The sequence below is a fragment of the Cetorhinus maximus genome, chromosome 9 (assembly GCF_964194155.1).
Source record: "Cetorhinus maximus chromosome 9, sCetMax3.hap1.1, whole genome shotgun sequence".
Classification (NCBI taxonomy): Eukaryota; Metazoa; Chordata; class Chondrichthyes; order Lamniformes; family Cetorhinidae; genus Cetorhinus; species Cetorhinus maximus.
In genome coordinates, this window is record NC_135887.1 from 5799002 (window position 1) to 5812813 (window position 13812).

Here is a 13812-nt window from a genome sequence, read left to right on the forward strand (position 1 = left end):
GGAGGAAATGACACTGAACAAACTGTATCATTGGGCACAGTGGGAGAAATTCACAGAGGAGTGAGTGAAGCACTAACTAAGGCTAGGGGTCCAAAAATAGAATTGAATGTAAAACTGGGCATCAAGGACAGAGAGACCAGGCAGAACGCAAAAACCAAAAGCGACAAAGGAGGTTCTCAGTTTAAACTACATATCTGGATATGTAAAGGCTGTATGCTTTGGCTCCCTTCAGAAGTTGTGGCTTCGTCAACCAAAGCCTCTTTGATCTGGAGGCAGCTTAGCACGTTAAATGTTTACTTCTGTTATATGGTCACGTACCACTTCAAGTGAATTAGAATGTCAGCAGGCACAGTGTAAAAGTGAATACAACGTCTGGGAGAGGTTGCTGTTCACTATTCAAATATAGTACTCTCAATCCCTCCCAGGCATTCATGTGAGAAATTCAGAGAGAGGGTCTGAGACCAGTTAACTCTGTTAGCAGTTAGGCAACTAGGGGATGGTTTAGGCTTTCCAGCTCCCCTTTTGCAGATTTTTAGGTGCCTCTGAGGCCAGAAGAGGTGGAAAGCTACTCACGGTGGTATGTTGCTGCATATCTGCCTCCTTGTTTTGTTCCAGAGGCCCAATGATATCAGTGCACAAGAGTGGGGGTATATGTTAATAACATGCCAATAAGGGAAACACAGCCTCCACTGTGTTCCTGCCAGGTGTACTCCCAGCAGGCTGGATGTAGGGATTCTTGTTAGGTACTGGTATCTGGCGCTCAGAGGTCAGCAGAGGAGGGAGGTCTGCAGAGAGCATTGGTGCATGCAGATATTCTCACAGTGTGGCTGTGCATGGGCTTATAATTAAAATATGTCACAAAAACGTGCTTTATGTCAAATAATTTTTTTTTTATCCGCCGTCCGGAAACCCAGATGAACTTTTAAAAAGAGACCTGTTAAAAACAGAGACTAAGTGTTGCTTGAGCTCACAGCCAAAGATGGCTACCCAATTTGCATTACTGTATTCTCCACATTCCAATCCACTGAGATGGAGACACCACATCTGCAAAGACCCATCAAGAACAATGACCTCAGGAGAATATGAGTGAGCCACATGTTCTGTTCCCATTAGCAAGGCATCAAGGCAATCATCTGGGACATTCAACAGAGGATTCCCAGACATGAACTCATCAAGCTACAATGGGAATGCCTTAAACCCAATCGCTTGAACAATGGGATTCTAGCTGAGAGGGAGAATTCCCAGACATGAACTGATTAAGTCACAAAGGGGAATACCATAGTCACGACCATGTTTGAATGGCTGGGTGATGGTCATGTGACAAGCCCACCCTTGTGTATTTTAAGCTTCTGTTTTCTGTGCAGTATGAGGACAAGTGGTTGAGATGCTGATAAAGGGAGACCCCAGGGGGGTCCCTCCCTCCTCCCTCTCTCTCCAACCCAACTTTCAAGCTTCCGAACCTTGTTTGTTGACTGTGATCACCTGGTGCAGACAGAGCCTTCTTGAGGGACATCAACTCCGCAGTGCTATCTCCAGAAGGAGAGCCAAATCAGCCGGCTACATTTTTAAATTACATCCATGAGGGAATCAGGAGAACCACCAAATTCACCCTGAAGCCAACCTAGTCACAACTCCACGAGTTGTATACTCCCTTTATTTCTCTGGACTCTAATTTGGGGAATCTATCCTTCCCCATTCTGTAATCTATTTTTGTGTGTGTGTGGACTTCAAGTGTATGTGTTTTGGTCCCCCTACCTTAGGAAGGATATTATTGGCACAGAGGGACTGCAGCAAAGGCTCACCAGACTTCTTCCTCGGATGGTGGGACTGTCCTTTGACGTTAGATTGGGGAAACTGGGCCTGTATTCTCTAAAGTTTTGAAGAATGAGAGGTGATTTCATTGAAACCTACCAAATACTTAAAGGGGTAGACAGGGTAGATGCAGGTAAGATGTGTCACCTAGCCGGGGAGTCTAGAACCAGGGGGGCACAATTTTAGAATAAGGTGGGAGCCATTTAGGGCCGAGATGTGGAGAAATTCTTTTACTCAGAGGGTTGTGAATGTTTGGAATTCTCTACCCCAGAGGGCGTTGGAAGTTCAGTCATTGAGTATGTTTAAAGTAGAGATGGAAAGGTTTTTAAATGCCAGTGACGTAAAGGGACACGGGGCAGAATTTTGCCCTCGTCGGGTGGGCACGGCAGGTGGGCCCGGGAGCTGAACCCCGCCCGCGATCGGGCCCTGACCGTGATTTCACGCTGGCTGGCCAATCAGCAGCCAGACAATGTGAAATGCGCGCTCCATCGCTCAGCGCCGCTGGGGTGGGGTGGGGGGGGGGGTGGGGGCGGGTAGAGTGTGAGTGCGGAAGTTCGCGCATGCCCGTGGGGGAGTGCACAGTAAAAGCTCCCCGAGGCACAGAGCTGCCCTCAGGGAGCTGATGATTTTTAACAATAAAAATAAAGATATTTAAAATAATGAAAACACGTCCCCCTCATGTGACTCGGCCGCCTCATTGTTGGCGGCCACGCTGCCGAATCCCACGCACGCGCCTGGCAGCCGAAATGTCACGCGAGCGCGCAATGACGTCAGGACGCACGCCTGACATTATCGTGCATCATTTCAAGGCTTGTTCGGGTCAGACATTCACCTGCCTGACAAGTGAAAGATTCTGCCCATAGCGCGGGAAAAAGGCATTGAAATGGATGATCATCCATAATCATAGTGAATGGCAGAGCAGGCTTGATGGGCTGAATGGCCGACACCTGCTCCTATGTTCCTATTCACTCCCTCCACCACCAACGCATGGTGTCAGCAGTGTGTGTGCCACCTACAAGATGCACTGCAGGAATTCACCATGGCTCCTGAGACAGACACCTTCCAAACCCATGACCACTACCATCTTGAAGGACAAGGGCAGCAGACGCATGGGAACACCACCAACTTGAAGTTCCCCTCCAAGCCACTCACCATCCTGACTTGGAAATACATCACCCTTCTGTTATAAACTTGATTTTCCAGACAGGTTTCTCGTAAGAACCAGCGAACTTTATTTACAGGGCTGCAGCAACAGTTACATGCTTCCATCAAGATCCACAACTTGACAAAAACTTCATGCCTAAGGTTCCCCGCACTTAAGTCTGATTCGTTCACACTGTCACTGCACATTACACTAAGCCTTAAAGCTACAGTCACTGCATTCCTTAAAGCTACAGTTACTATACCTTTCTTCACTGTCATGGTTCAAGATCCTGGAACTCCCTTCCTAACAGCACTGTGGGTGTACCTAAATCACATGGGCTGCAGTGGTTCAAGAAGGGATGGGCAATAAATGCTGACATAGCCAGCGACACCCACATCCCAAGAATGAATAAAAAAAAGGAGACTCCTATTTTCAATTTCAAGCTGTCTAACATTCTCTTTCTCCCTTTTGGTTTTTATCCCTCTAATCTTCCTTCTGTACCAGACAATCACTTCTGTGCCCCGCAGACAAGCCAAGGGCCATCTATTAAGTCAAGGCCACCAACCCAGAAGACACACAGCCCCTCTTCCTGAGCGACATCAGACGATGCAGCTCCTCCTCCTGGGATGTGGACATCTCAGTAAACGGCCATCTAACCAATTTCAAGTTTGTCAAGTTGGATTCCGGCGCTGGAGTGACCGTCTTAACAGATGAAGAACCGTGGCTCCAAGGCCGCTGGGTCTGTACCATGGACACTCCACTCTGTGTTGTCGGGAGGGGGTTGGGGGGAGGGGGTTGGGAGGGGGGTCTAACTCCCAGCCAATGGAATGATTCAAGAGCCATTAAGGTATGACGACAAACAGATCACAGAAGTTATGTATGTTGTGCAAAATCAGCCCTTTTCACTCCTCAGTAGAGATGTCCGCATAGCTCTCGACCTGCTTCAACAGGCAGAGGATGTGAAAACAATCACAGTCCCCACGCAGCCAGACACTCGTCCTCCCAAAGGCCCAACTACAAAGCAGCAACCCAATGTTGGCTTTGTTTTTACTGCTCTGTTCGCGGGGCAGGTCTGTTCTCTTTCTCAGGTCCCCGAACCAAACCAAGGGCCAGGCCAACCCACAATGCAGGAGGTTACCACAGCACCCCCAGTGGATGTGACGCCAGAGCCAAAACGACTTCCAGCAGTGCCTCTGCCTCCACCAGCAACCACATTGCAGTCAGTTGAGATGATGACCTACAAACTGCCCCAGCAACTACCAGCCAGTGTGGTGAAAGCACAGAGTTCACTGGAATCAGGTAGCAACCTGACACAAACACTACTCAACAATGGTGAGGTGCCTCTACACTCTTTTTCTATCCACAGTTTGGCTTCCCCTCAATCCCAGAAGGCTTCCAAACGCTGGAGAAGTCGGAAGAAGGAAAAGAAGGGAAGCAACTGATAGCCAGACTGATACAACTCCCAGAAAGAAACAGCGACCACTCACAGTGCCAAACCACCGCTCCAGTAACCCAACTCGCCAATGGACAAAGCGCATGAAGCCATGCCTGCACCCGGCTCCAACTAATGATCCAACACCAAAATCAACAGCCCCTACGTCCTACCACTCTCCTGACCAGATGGAAAATGAGACATGGCAGGGGTACAAGACCTCCAGACCGCCTCAAAGACTTGAAGGGGTGGGATAGGCAGTATGAACTCTGTTATTGCATGCTGTTAACGTTGTAATGTTAATCCCGAAGCAGCTTAGAGTTAGAGTAGTTACAATTGCAACACTGAAGTTAAGTACACAAGCCTTATGACAACACAAGACTTGAATCAAACTGTAAGTAACTATTGTCAGTCTATATCCAGGGGACAAAGACTTAGGGGGAGGTGTAGTAGAAGGATCTGGTACATTAAGGGTTAATCTGGGTCTAAGTACAGTACTGCCCACCGGTGATGTAAGAAGGCACCTGAACTAGAGCTTAGGTCAGCAGTGTAGAGCTAGCTAGCGACATGTAAGGACATGCCATGGAGTCCTCTCCATATCTGTACCCTTGACTGTAAATATCTGCATAGTTCAGTAGTGTTAATAAAACCTTCTTGGTAACTTCTACAAGACTGCTTCATGTTGTCTAAGCAGTACACACCATGGGAGCGACAGCCCAACAAAACATCTTCAATCACCTCCTTCAGCAAGTTCTCATGCCTTAGAATTTGGCCAGTCCAACCTTTTCGTCTTTTCTTGATAATAGTCACTAATTATCTTCCCTTCTCCGTCATCCTGAGAACTGCTTCATTACTTGTGGCCTCTCCAACTGACCAACTCCATCCTTCTCCAGAACCACATTTCACAACTTTCTAATCTTTCGATGCCCATTTCTCTCAAGGCCCACGTTTCAGCCCCGTGCAATGAATCTCAGACTTGGTCATTATTTTTTTAAGATCTCTGCTCATCCCAATGCTGAGCAATTCTCTATGTTTGAGAATGCATTCTTTGCCATTGCTATTCTAGCTCTGATTTCTTTACGGCGAGATTACTTCTGACACGATGCTTCCCAGGTACATAAATTCTGATACCTCGTACAACTGTTGACCATTTATCTTGACCTCTGCTTTCCAGCCATTATTTCTTCCAATCTTCATAATCTTCATCTTTTTTACACTAATTTTAATTCTGTAATTAAATAGTGGAGAGATACCTCCCACTGACCTGAAATACTGGCACATTTGCCATCCAAAAGAGTAGTCAGGGAAACAAGCTAAAAAGTACAGGTTGAAATTTTACTGGCAATCCATTGGCAGTGTAACATTTAAAAAGAAATGATTTGAATGCAAAGTTGATCTTTTCGATTTATCCGCTCCCTGCTAGAAGCGGCAGTTATGTGAACAGGTGACATTTGCATTTATTAGCCTCAAAGCAGACAGACTGAGGAAAGCTTGCCATCATTTCCCCAAGCATGTGGTGAAATAACTTTAACCTCACGTAATTTTTCAATTTTAATTTCATTATAATAGCAGATGTGATGTTGATTAAGATGTGATGTTGATTATGAATGGCATTTGATTAATAAAATGACCAGACTTTCCTGTCTTATGAGAGGATTAAGCTGACTGTCTTTACTGTATTAACAAGCTGTTGAACACTGAGTTTCCAATTCTGAATTGCCATTTTCCTTTCTCTCTCAGTGCTGCTCCTCCTCACTATTACACTGAAATGGGAGCCTAAATTACATAAATGACCTCAAAGTGAAGGCACCTCTAGGTAGCAGTGATCATAATATGATTGAATTTTAGGTTCAGTTTGAGGGAGAGTCTTAGACTAATATTTTAAACGTATGTAAGGGCAATTATGAGGGGATGAAAGCACATCTAGCTAAAGTGAACTGTCAAATTAGGTTAAGGGATAGGTCAATAGAAATGCAGTGATGGACATTTAAAGGGGTATTTCAGAATACACAGAATAGATACATTCCAATGAGAAAGTAAAATTCCAAGGGGAGGACTCACCGTCTGTGGTTAACTAAAAAAGCTAAAGTATCAAACATAAAGAAAAAGCATATAATTGCACAAAGATGTGTGGTAGGTCAGAAGATTGGACAGAATATAAAAAACAGCAAAACATGACTAAAAGATTAATAAGAAGGGAAAAATTAGATTCCGAGAGAAAGTTAGGTAGAAATAATAGATAATAAAAGTTTCCATCGATATTTAAATAAGAAAAGAGTTAACAAAGTGAGCACTGGTCCTATAAAAAAATGAGTCTGGGGAATTAATAATGGAAAATAAAGAGATGGCAGATGAACTGAACAGGTATTTTGCATCAGTCTGTACTATAGAGGATACAAGCAACATCCCAGAAGTAGCTGTAAATCATGAATTGGAAGGGAGGGAGAAACTCGGGCAAATTGCAATCACCAGGGAAGTAGTACTTTGCAAATTGTTCAAACTGCGGGCTGACAAATCCCCTGGTCCTGATGGATTTCATCCTAGAGTCTTAAAAGAAGTAGTTAGTAAGATAGTTGATGTGTTGGTTTCAATTTCTGGGAAGGTTCCATTAGATTGGAAAATAACAAATGTAATTCCTTTATTCAAAAAGGGAGGGAGGCAGAAAGCAGGAAACTACAGGTCAATTAGCTTAACATCTGTCATAGGGAAAATGTTAGAAGCTATTATTAAAAATGTTATAGCAGGGCACTTAGATAAATTCAAGGTAATCAGGCAGAGTCAACATGGTTTTGTGAAAGGGAAATCATGCTTAACCAATTTATTGGCGTTCTTTGAAGAAGTAACTAATTCAAGAGTAGGGAAGTTATGCTTCAGTCATAGAGGGTGTTGGTGAGACCACATCTGGAGTACTGTGTACAGTATTGGTCTCCTTATTTAAGGAAGGATGTAAATGTGTTGGAAGCAGCTCAGAGAAGGTTTACTAGACTATTACCTGGAATGGGTGGGTTGTCTTATGATGACAGGCTAGGCTTGTGTCCACTGGAGTTTGGAAGAGTAAGAGGCGACTTGATTGAAACATATAAGATCCTGAGGGGACTTGACGGGATGGATGTGGAGAGGATGTTTCCTCTGTGGGAGAATCTAGAACTAGGGGTCACTGTTTAAAAACAAGGGGTCACCCATTTACGACAAAGATGAGAAGTTTTTTCTCTCAGAGGGTGGTGAGTCTTTGGAATTCCCTTCCTCAAAAGGTGATGGAGGTAGAATCTTTGAATATTTTTAAGGCAGAGGTACATAGATTCTTAATAAGCAAGGGGGTGAAAGGTTATCAGGGGTAGGCAGGAATGTGGAGTTGAGGTTACAATCAGATCAGCCATGATCTTATTGAATGGCAGAGCTGGCTCGAAGGGCCAAGTGGCTACTCCTGCTCCTAATTCATATGTTCATATGTTCTCCAGTCTCTAGAGTGGATATGAATCTATCACCTTCTGACTTAGAGGTGAGAATGGTAACAAGAAACCAAAGCTGACACCTAATTTTTAGATTAGAAAGCCAGTTAGTTAAGTTAGAGATCACTGCTTTCCATCCCATCACAGGCCTTTTTTCGTTCGTTCCTCCTCTCCTTGGCTCTGTACTTGCGTAAAACCTGTTACATCTGTAACTTTTCCCAATTATGATGAAATGTCATCAACAGGCTGGTGAAATGAATGGATGCTTGGTATATAAAGTTCAACACTGAAAAGTTGAAGATAATTTTGGAAGGAAGAACAAAGAGAGTCAATACATCCTAAATTGTGTTACAATAGGCCTTTAAGGGATAGCAGCATGATAGCACTAGAAGGGAAGAGTGTCATGCGATCCAGTCTTACTTTCACCTTTGATTTTCAGCGGAACACACACGCACACACCTGCTGCTGATGTCTTCAAGCTTTCTATCCATATATATCTGTTTTCATGTGCCTAGTCTTAATAAATGAACCCACAATGCATTCACCCAATCCCTTTTGAGTGATTGGTGCCTTGAAATCATTATAACAAGACGACAAATGGTACAATCTTAAAGGAGGTGCAAGTAAAGAGAGACCAGAGGGTGTTTGTACACAAATTTTTGAAGGTGGCAGTACAGGTTAACAAAGCAGTTAATACAGGAAATAGGATCCTAGGCTTCAAAAATTGAAGCACAGAGCACAAAAAAACCAGGGAGTTATACTAAACCTGTAGAAAACACTAATTCTGCCTTGGTTGGAGTGTTGTGTCCAATTGTGGGTACCACACTTTAGGAAGGAAGTAAAGGCTTTGGAGAGAATGCAGAAGAAATTCACTAGAATGGTTTCAAAGATGAAGGAATGCAGCTAGGTGAGTAGACTGGAGAAGTTTGGGTCATTCTTATAGTTTAGCAGGTCAAGGGGGGATTCGATACAGGCGTTAAAAATCATAAAGAGTTTTAGAAACAGCGATAAAGAGAAATTATTTCCATTGGCTGAACATAGATAACCAGAGGGCACAGAATTAAAGGTGATTGGCAGAAGTACCAGAGGTGACCGGAGGAGAGCTTATGGGCAGAATTTTATGGGTCCGCTGAAGTCAATGGACTTTTTACAGCGCCGCATTTTATGGCCCCGCCCCCCGCTGCAACAGGACCGTAAAATTCCACCCTGTGTAACATAACAAGTGGTTAGGATTCGGAATGCAATGCCTGATGGGATGGTGGATACAGAACCAACGGAAGCCGCCAAAAGGGAATTGGATAAATACTTGAAGGAGAAAACAGGCGCAGGAATATGGGGAAAGTGAGGGGGTGGGGTTAACGAGATTGCTTCCGCAAAAGAGCCAGCACGGACTCAGTGGGCTGAATGGCCTCCTTCTGTTCTGTAATATTCTCTCATTCTATAGCCTGAAACCTTAACTTTATTTCTCTTTCCCCATAGGTTCTGCCTGACCTATATAAGAATGTAAGGAATAGGAACAGGAATAGATCATAAGGCTCTGCAAGTTTGCTCCTCCATTCAAAATGGCTGATCTTGGATCTCAATTCCTTCTCACCTGATCCCAAAATCCCTTGATTTCCTTAATGCCTAAAAATCTATTCACCTCAGTCCTGAATATACTCAATGACTGAGCATTCACAACCCCCTAGTGTAGACAGTTGCAATGCTTCACAAGCCTCAGATAGAAGAAACTTCTCCATGCTAACTTCCCATGTTTCCTGTATGAGGGCTCCCAAATATCTCTGAACACCAACATTTAAATGCTTCTCACCATTTAAAGAAAAAATCTGATTTTCTATTCTCAATGTGGGTAACCTCACATTTCATTCCATCTGCCATCCTGTTGCCCATTCACTTAACCCATCTAGATCCCTTTGCAGCCTCTTTGTGTTCTCCTTGCAGCTTACTGTCTCACTTAGTTCTATATTGTCAGCAAAATTAGATGCATTTACACTTGGTCCTTTCATCTAAGTCATTAGACCAGTTCATCTGAGCTGGCCTGCGGTGGTTCAAGGAGACGCCTCACCACATTCTCAAGGGAAATGTGGGATGGGCCACAAATGCTGGCCTTGCCAGCAACACCCACATCCCATGAAAGGATCAAAAAATTGCTGAGTGTTTTCAGCATTTTAGATTTCCAGCATCTGTAGTATTTTGATCCTATCTGAGAAATTTCATATCTTTGAAATATATTTAGAAATAACTTGCAGGGTATTTTGTGAAATTTGAGTAAATGACAATGATCTGTGTCAATTGACACAGCGTAAAGGTTTGTAATAGTTCAGGCAGTTATTATGCAGTATCTCTATGTCATTAATAGAAGAGGATACCTGGGCAGAATTTTTAGGTGGGCGTGCGGGCGCGCGCCCAACCCGATTGGATGCAAAATCGGGCAATATTTCGGGCGGCGGACACACGCGAAAGTCAGAAGTGCGCCCGCCGACTATTAAGAGGCCAATTAGTGTAATTAAGACGCTAATTCATGGTCCATCCAACCTTACAGTTGGCGGACGGGCTTTGCATTTCTCATGAAACCTCATCCAAGGGTGGGATGAGGTTTCCGTTATTACATAAAATAAAAATAAAAATATAAATCTATGGGCAGAATTTTTATGTTGTGTGTGTTCGGGCGACTGTTGTGACGCTTGGACATTTTTCTCCTGATTTTAAAAACTTTATTTAATTGTTTTCAAGTCTTCAGCTCCGAGGCAGCTCTCTGCCTTTAGGGAGCTTTCATTCAGCGCTCGCCCGCGCCTATGTCAGCGCCCGCCCTTCTCCTGCTCCCACCCCAGCAGCGCTGAGTATTTCAGCGTGCGCTTCATGCGGGTTGGTTGTTGATTGGCCAGCCAACGTGAAATTGCAGTCGGGGGCCGATCACAGTCGGCGGTCCGTTCCCCGGCCAATCCCGGGCCCGCCCGTTGACCTAAAAATCCTGCCCACTGTTTCCCAGAGGTCATACATTATAGATAGCTAACAGATTGCTTTGGAAATATTGAGTCAATGAGTACTTCTCTCATGCAACTTTTCCTACTCTCAAATATCACCTCTTCCAGTGTGAATTTACAGCATGAGCCAATTTATAGCATGTATGGGCAAGAGTTGATGTTGAGATATATGGTACAAGATAGTGAATCGCTGATTTCTACTCTGTGCGTGCCAGCACGAAGAGGGGTGCTTCTCAGGTTAAAAAGTTTACATGTGCAACAAGTCTGATATGAAGTCCAGAACACCTTAGGCAACCAGTAAAGGCTAAAGTACTCACGAATACACTTAGGAATCCTGTCACTCCATTTAGGGTTCCCAGATTGCCTGTTATAACAGGTCAGTATATTGCTCCCAGCCAATGTGTAGCCTTTGTTACAAATGTACTGTACTGTGGATCCAATTGAAAACTTGGGGTCCACAATAATCCTGCGGCTGTGATCAATGTCACCGGGGTCAGTGCAGAATATAACTAGGACGAGAAAACAAAAAAAGAAATATTAAAAAGAGAACCTCCATTTAGCTTGCTCTCAGCTGCCTACTGATTGAACTCTGAATGCCTGACCAAACCTGGCTGCTCTCCGGAGTGCCCTCTATTGATACTGCTTTTTCAAAATGGAGACCTCTCTCAATGGCTCACTGAATAACTGTCCACAGCCTGCATTTCTACAGCACTTTAACATCATAAAATGCCCTCAGGTGCTTCACAGGGGCCTTATCAAACAAAGTTTAACTGTATAGAAAAGCCCACACTCTGGTCAGGAATTAACATACATCAGCCAAGGAAGTGTGAGGAAGGCTGTAATTGGTCTCCATGAAAACTGGGTTAGCTAAGGGAAAATCACCAGGGTTCCTACCCCGGTCACTAACCAATGGCCCCAGTAGGAAGTGGGAATGTGTGGAGCTCGGTTTAGAAGCTCTGGTTCTTGAATGCTCTCGAACACTCACTCAACAAGGGCCACTTGGCTGAACGTGCAAAGGGTCCATAGAGCCCATACCCCAGCACGAGTCAATGCCTTTGCTGGGGTAAGAATAGAGGGGAGAAAGTTGCTTGAGAGGAAAACAAATCATCCCTTTAAATGGCGCAAAGATGCCAAAAAATATAGCTACCACTCCATATTAAAGGAGTGACTTCAGTTTGAATAAATAATATTCCATTCCTGTCACTCACACTTCCTTCCTTTTCAAGTCAATGTTCATTTCACAGTTGGATTAATTCAAATTTCCTTCAAAATCATGCACAAAACTCACCTTTTCTAGGTTTTGCTGTTCATATCTTATTCTCAAATTCAAAAAGAAAAGAATAATACCTTCTTTTCTGTCTGTCTTCCTGATTTTTTTTCCCAAAGAGTGCCATGGCGATGTTTTTCTCGTGGTAATCAAAAGAAAATTTTGCGGGATGTTCTTAACCAGTTGGGGAAAGATAAATAACTTGGGTAGCAGATTCAACACCATCTACTGTGCGCAGTCAGAATTGAATGGAATAGCCCTGATTCAACTTTTTCCCCCTGACTCCATTTCTGTGCTGTGTGGGCGGGGTCGTGCAGTGGTCAGTGAATGCGGACAATATCCCTTCATTAATATGAATCTTAAAAGCACGTTGCCAAATGTGGGCAGGGGTGATGGGAGGAACTTTCTGTTTTTGAACCGAGGTGTGGTGGCGGGCGATTTCCGCAGCGTGTATCCCGCTGCTCGGAATGGCGGGAAATCGCGTCCAATTCTGCGCCTGGGTGCTCATTGGTTATGCACAGGCGAGTATTTCAGCGAACCACCCTGCTGATTGTTCCGGCCCGCCATTAACTGCTGGAGTCGAAGGTCTTGGGCGCCCTATTTAAACACCGCCTGAGCGCACACATGTCACTCTCTCCAGCTGAGCTGTCTCCAGGAGACCATTAGAGATGTCTGTGACCCAAAAAAAAAAGGCAGCACCCTTCTCCAGCCACGACGACCCCCACCCCCCATCCCAGGCCTCGATTAGAGGACTGCTGGTGAATAGGGATGTGTTCTACCCTAGGGTTCCAGAAAGCACACCAGCCTCACCTCTCTGGCCTGGGATGCCATCGCCAAGGTTGTCAGCGCAGCTAGCCAGCGCACCCAAAACACCGTCCAGTGTAAGAAGAGGATGAATGACCTCATCCGATTCATCAGGATGAGCCGTTCTTCAGCTCCCTCCAATGTCAAACTCTTATCACGGCATCATTTAATAAAAGGGCTGCTCTCTTCAGGGATCTCACACAACCATTAGAGGGGGATACATATCACCACTGATTGTCACATGGAACCTTTCATATTACCACCATCCCATCTATCATGCTGCTTACACTCCATCCTCAGCCCCTTCTCGGGAGGGCTCACCACACACACACACCCACAGGCGGCATATACATCTTTCTCAACCTCTGCTCCATCTCTTCTCATCACGCGCCTTTCTTTTGTCTTCATCCAGGGCAAGCTTGCCCACAACAGAAGGGAAAGATCCCAGACCAGGGGAGGGAGGGCCGACGTTGTAACCCTCACGGAATTCAAGGAGGATGCCGCCCAGATTGTTGGGCAGGACAGGGGTTGCCCCTCTGGGGGAAGGGGAGATTGGATTGTCCCAGCAACCCAGTACATATCACACCACCATCAGTTCATCACACCCTGACAATCACAGTGAGTGACATGCGATCTTATATTCCCCATGTTCATCAGCTAAAACTCCATTCTCTATCTTATAGACACCAGCAGATTGAGACCCACAAGAGTGTCCGCCATAAGTTTCAGCCCCCAGGCCACTTCTGAAGAAGAAGCTGAGGAAGAACTGTCAGAGCGCTCACCTGCACCCTCCATCAGTGCAGAGACACACACCTCGGTGGGGCATAGCCCTAGATTAGGCTCGGACTCACCAACTGGAGAATACCTCACAGACAGGTCCCCCGCAGCAGTTGGAGGCAGGGATAGCCCAGGTCTCCGGC

The 13812-nt window shown here is 45.0% G+C and overlaps 1 protein-coding gene across 2 annotated transcripts in view; it reads right to left on the reverse strand.

Moving 5' to 3' along the window:
• sez6b (seizure related 6 homolog b) overlaps window positions 1-13812 on the reverse strand; it is an 871087-nt gene that overhangs the window by 14853 nt on the left and 842422 nt on the right. Inside the window, exon 12 of one of the 2 annotated variants that reach the window (XM_078547968.1) lies at window positions 11139-11330. The exons of the other annotated variant lie outside the window; for it this stretch is intronic. Within the exon in view, the coding sequence (XP_078404094.1) occupies window positions 11139-11330 (192 nt within the window). The remainder of the gene's footprint in view (window positions 1-11138; window positions 11331-13812) is intronic. 2 annotated transcript variants of the gene reach the window in all.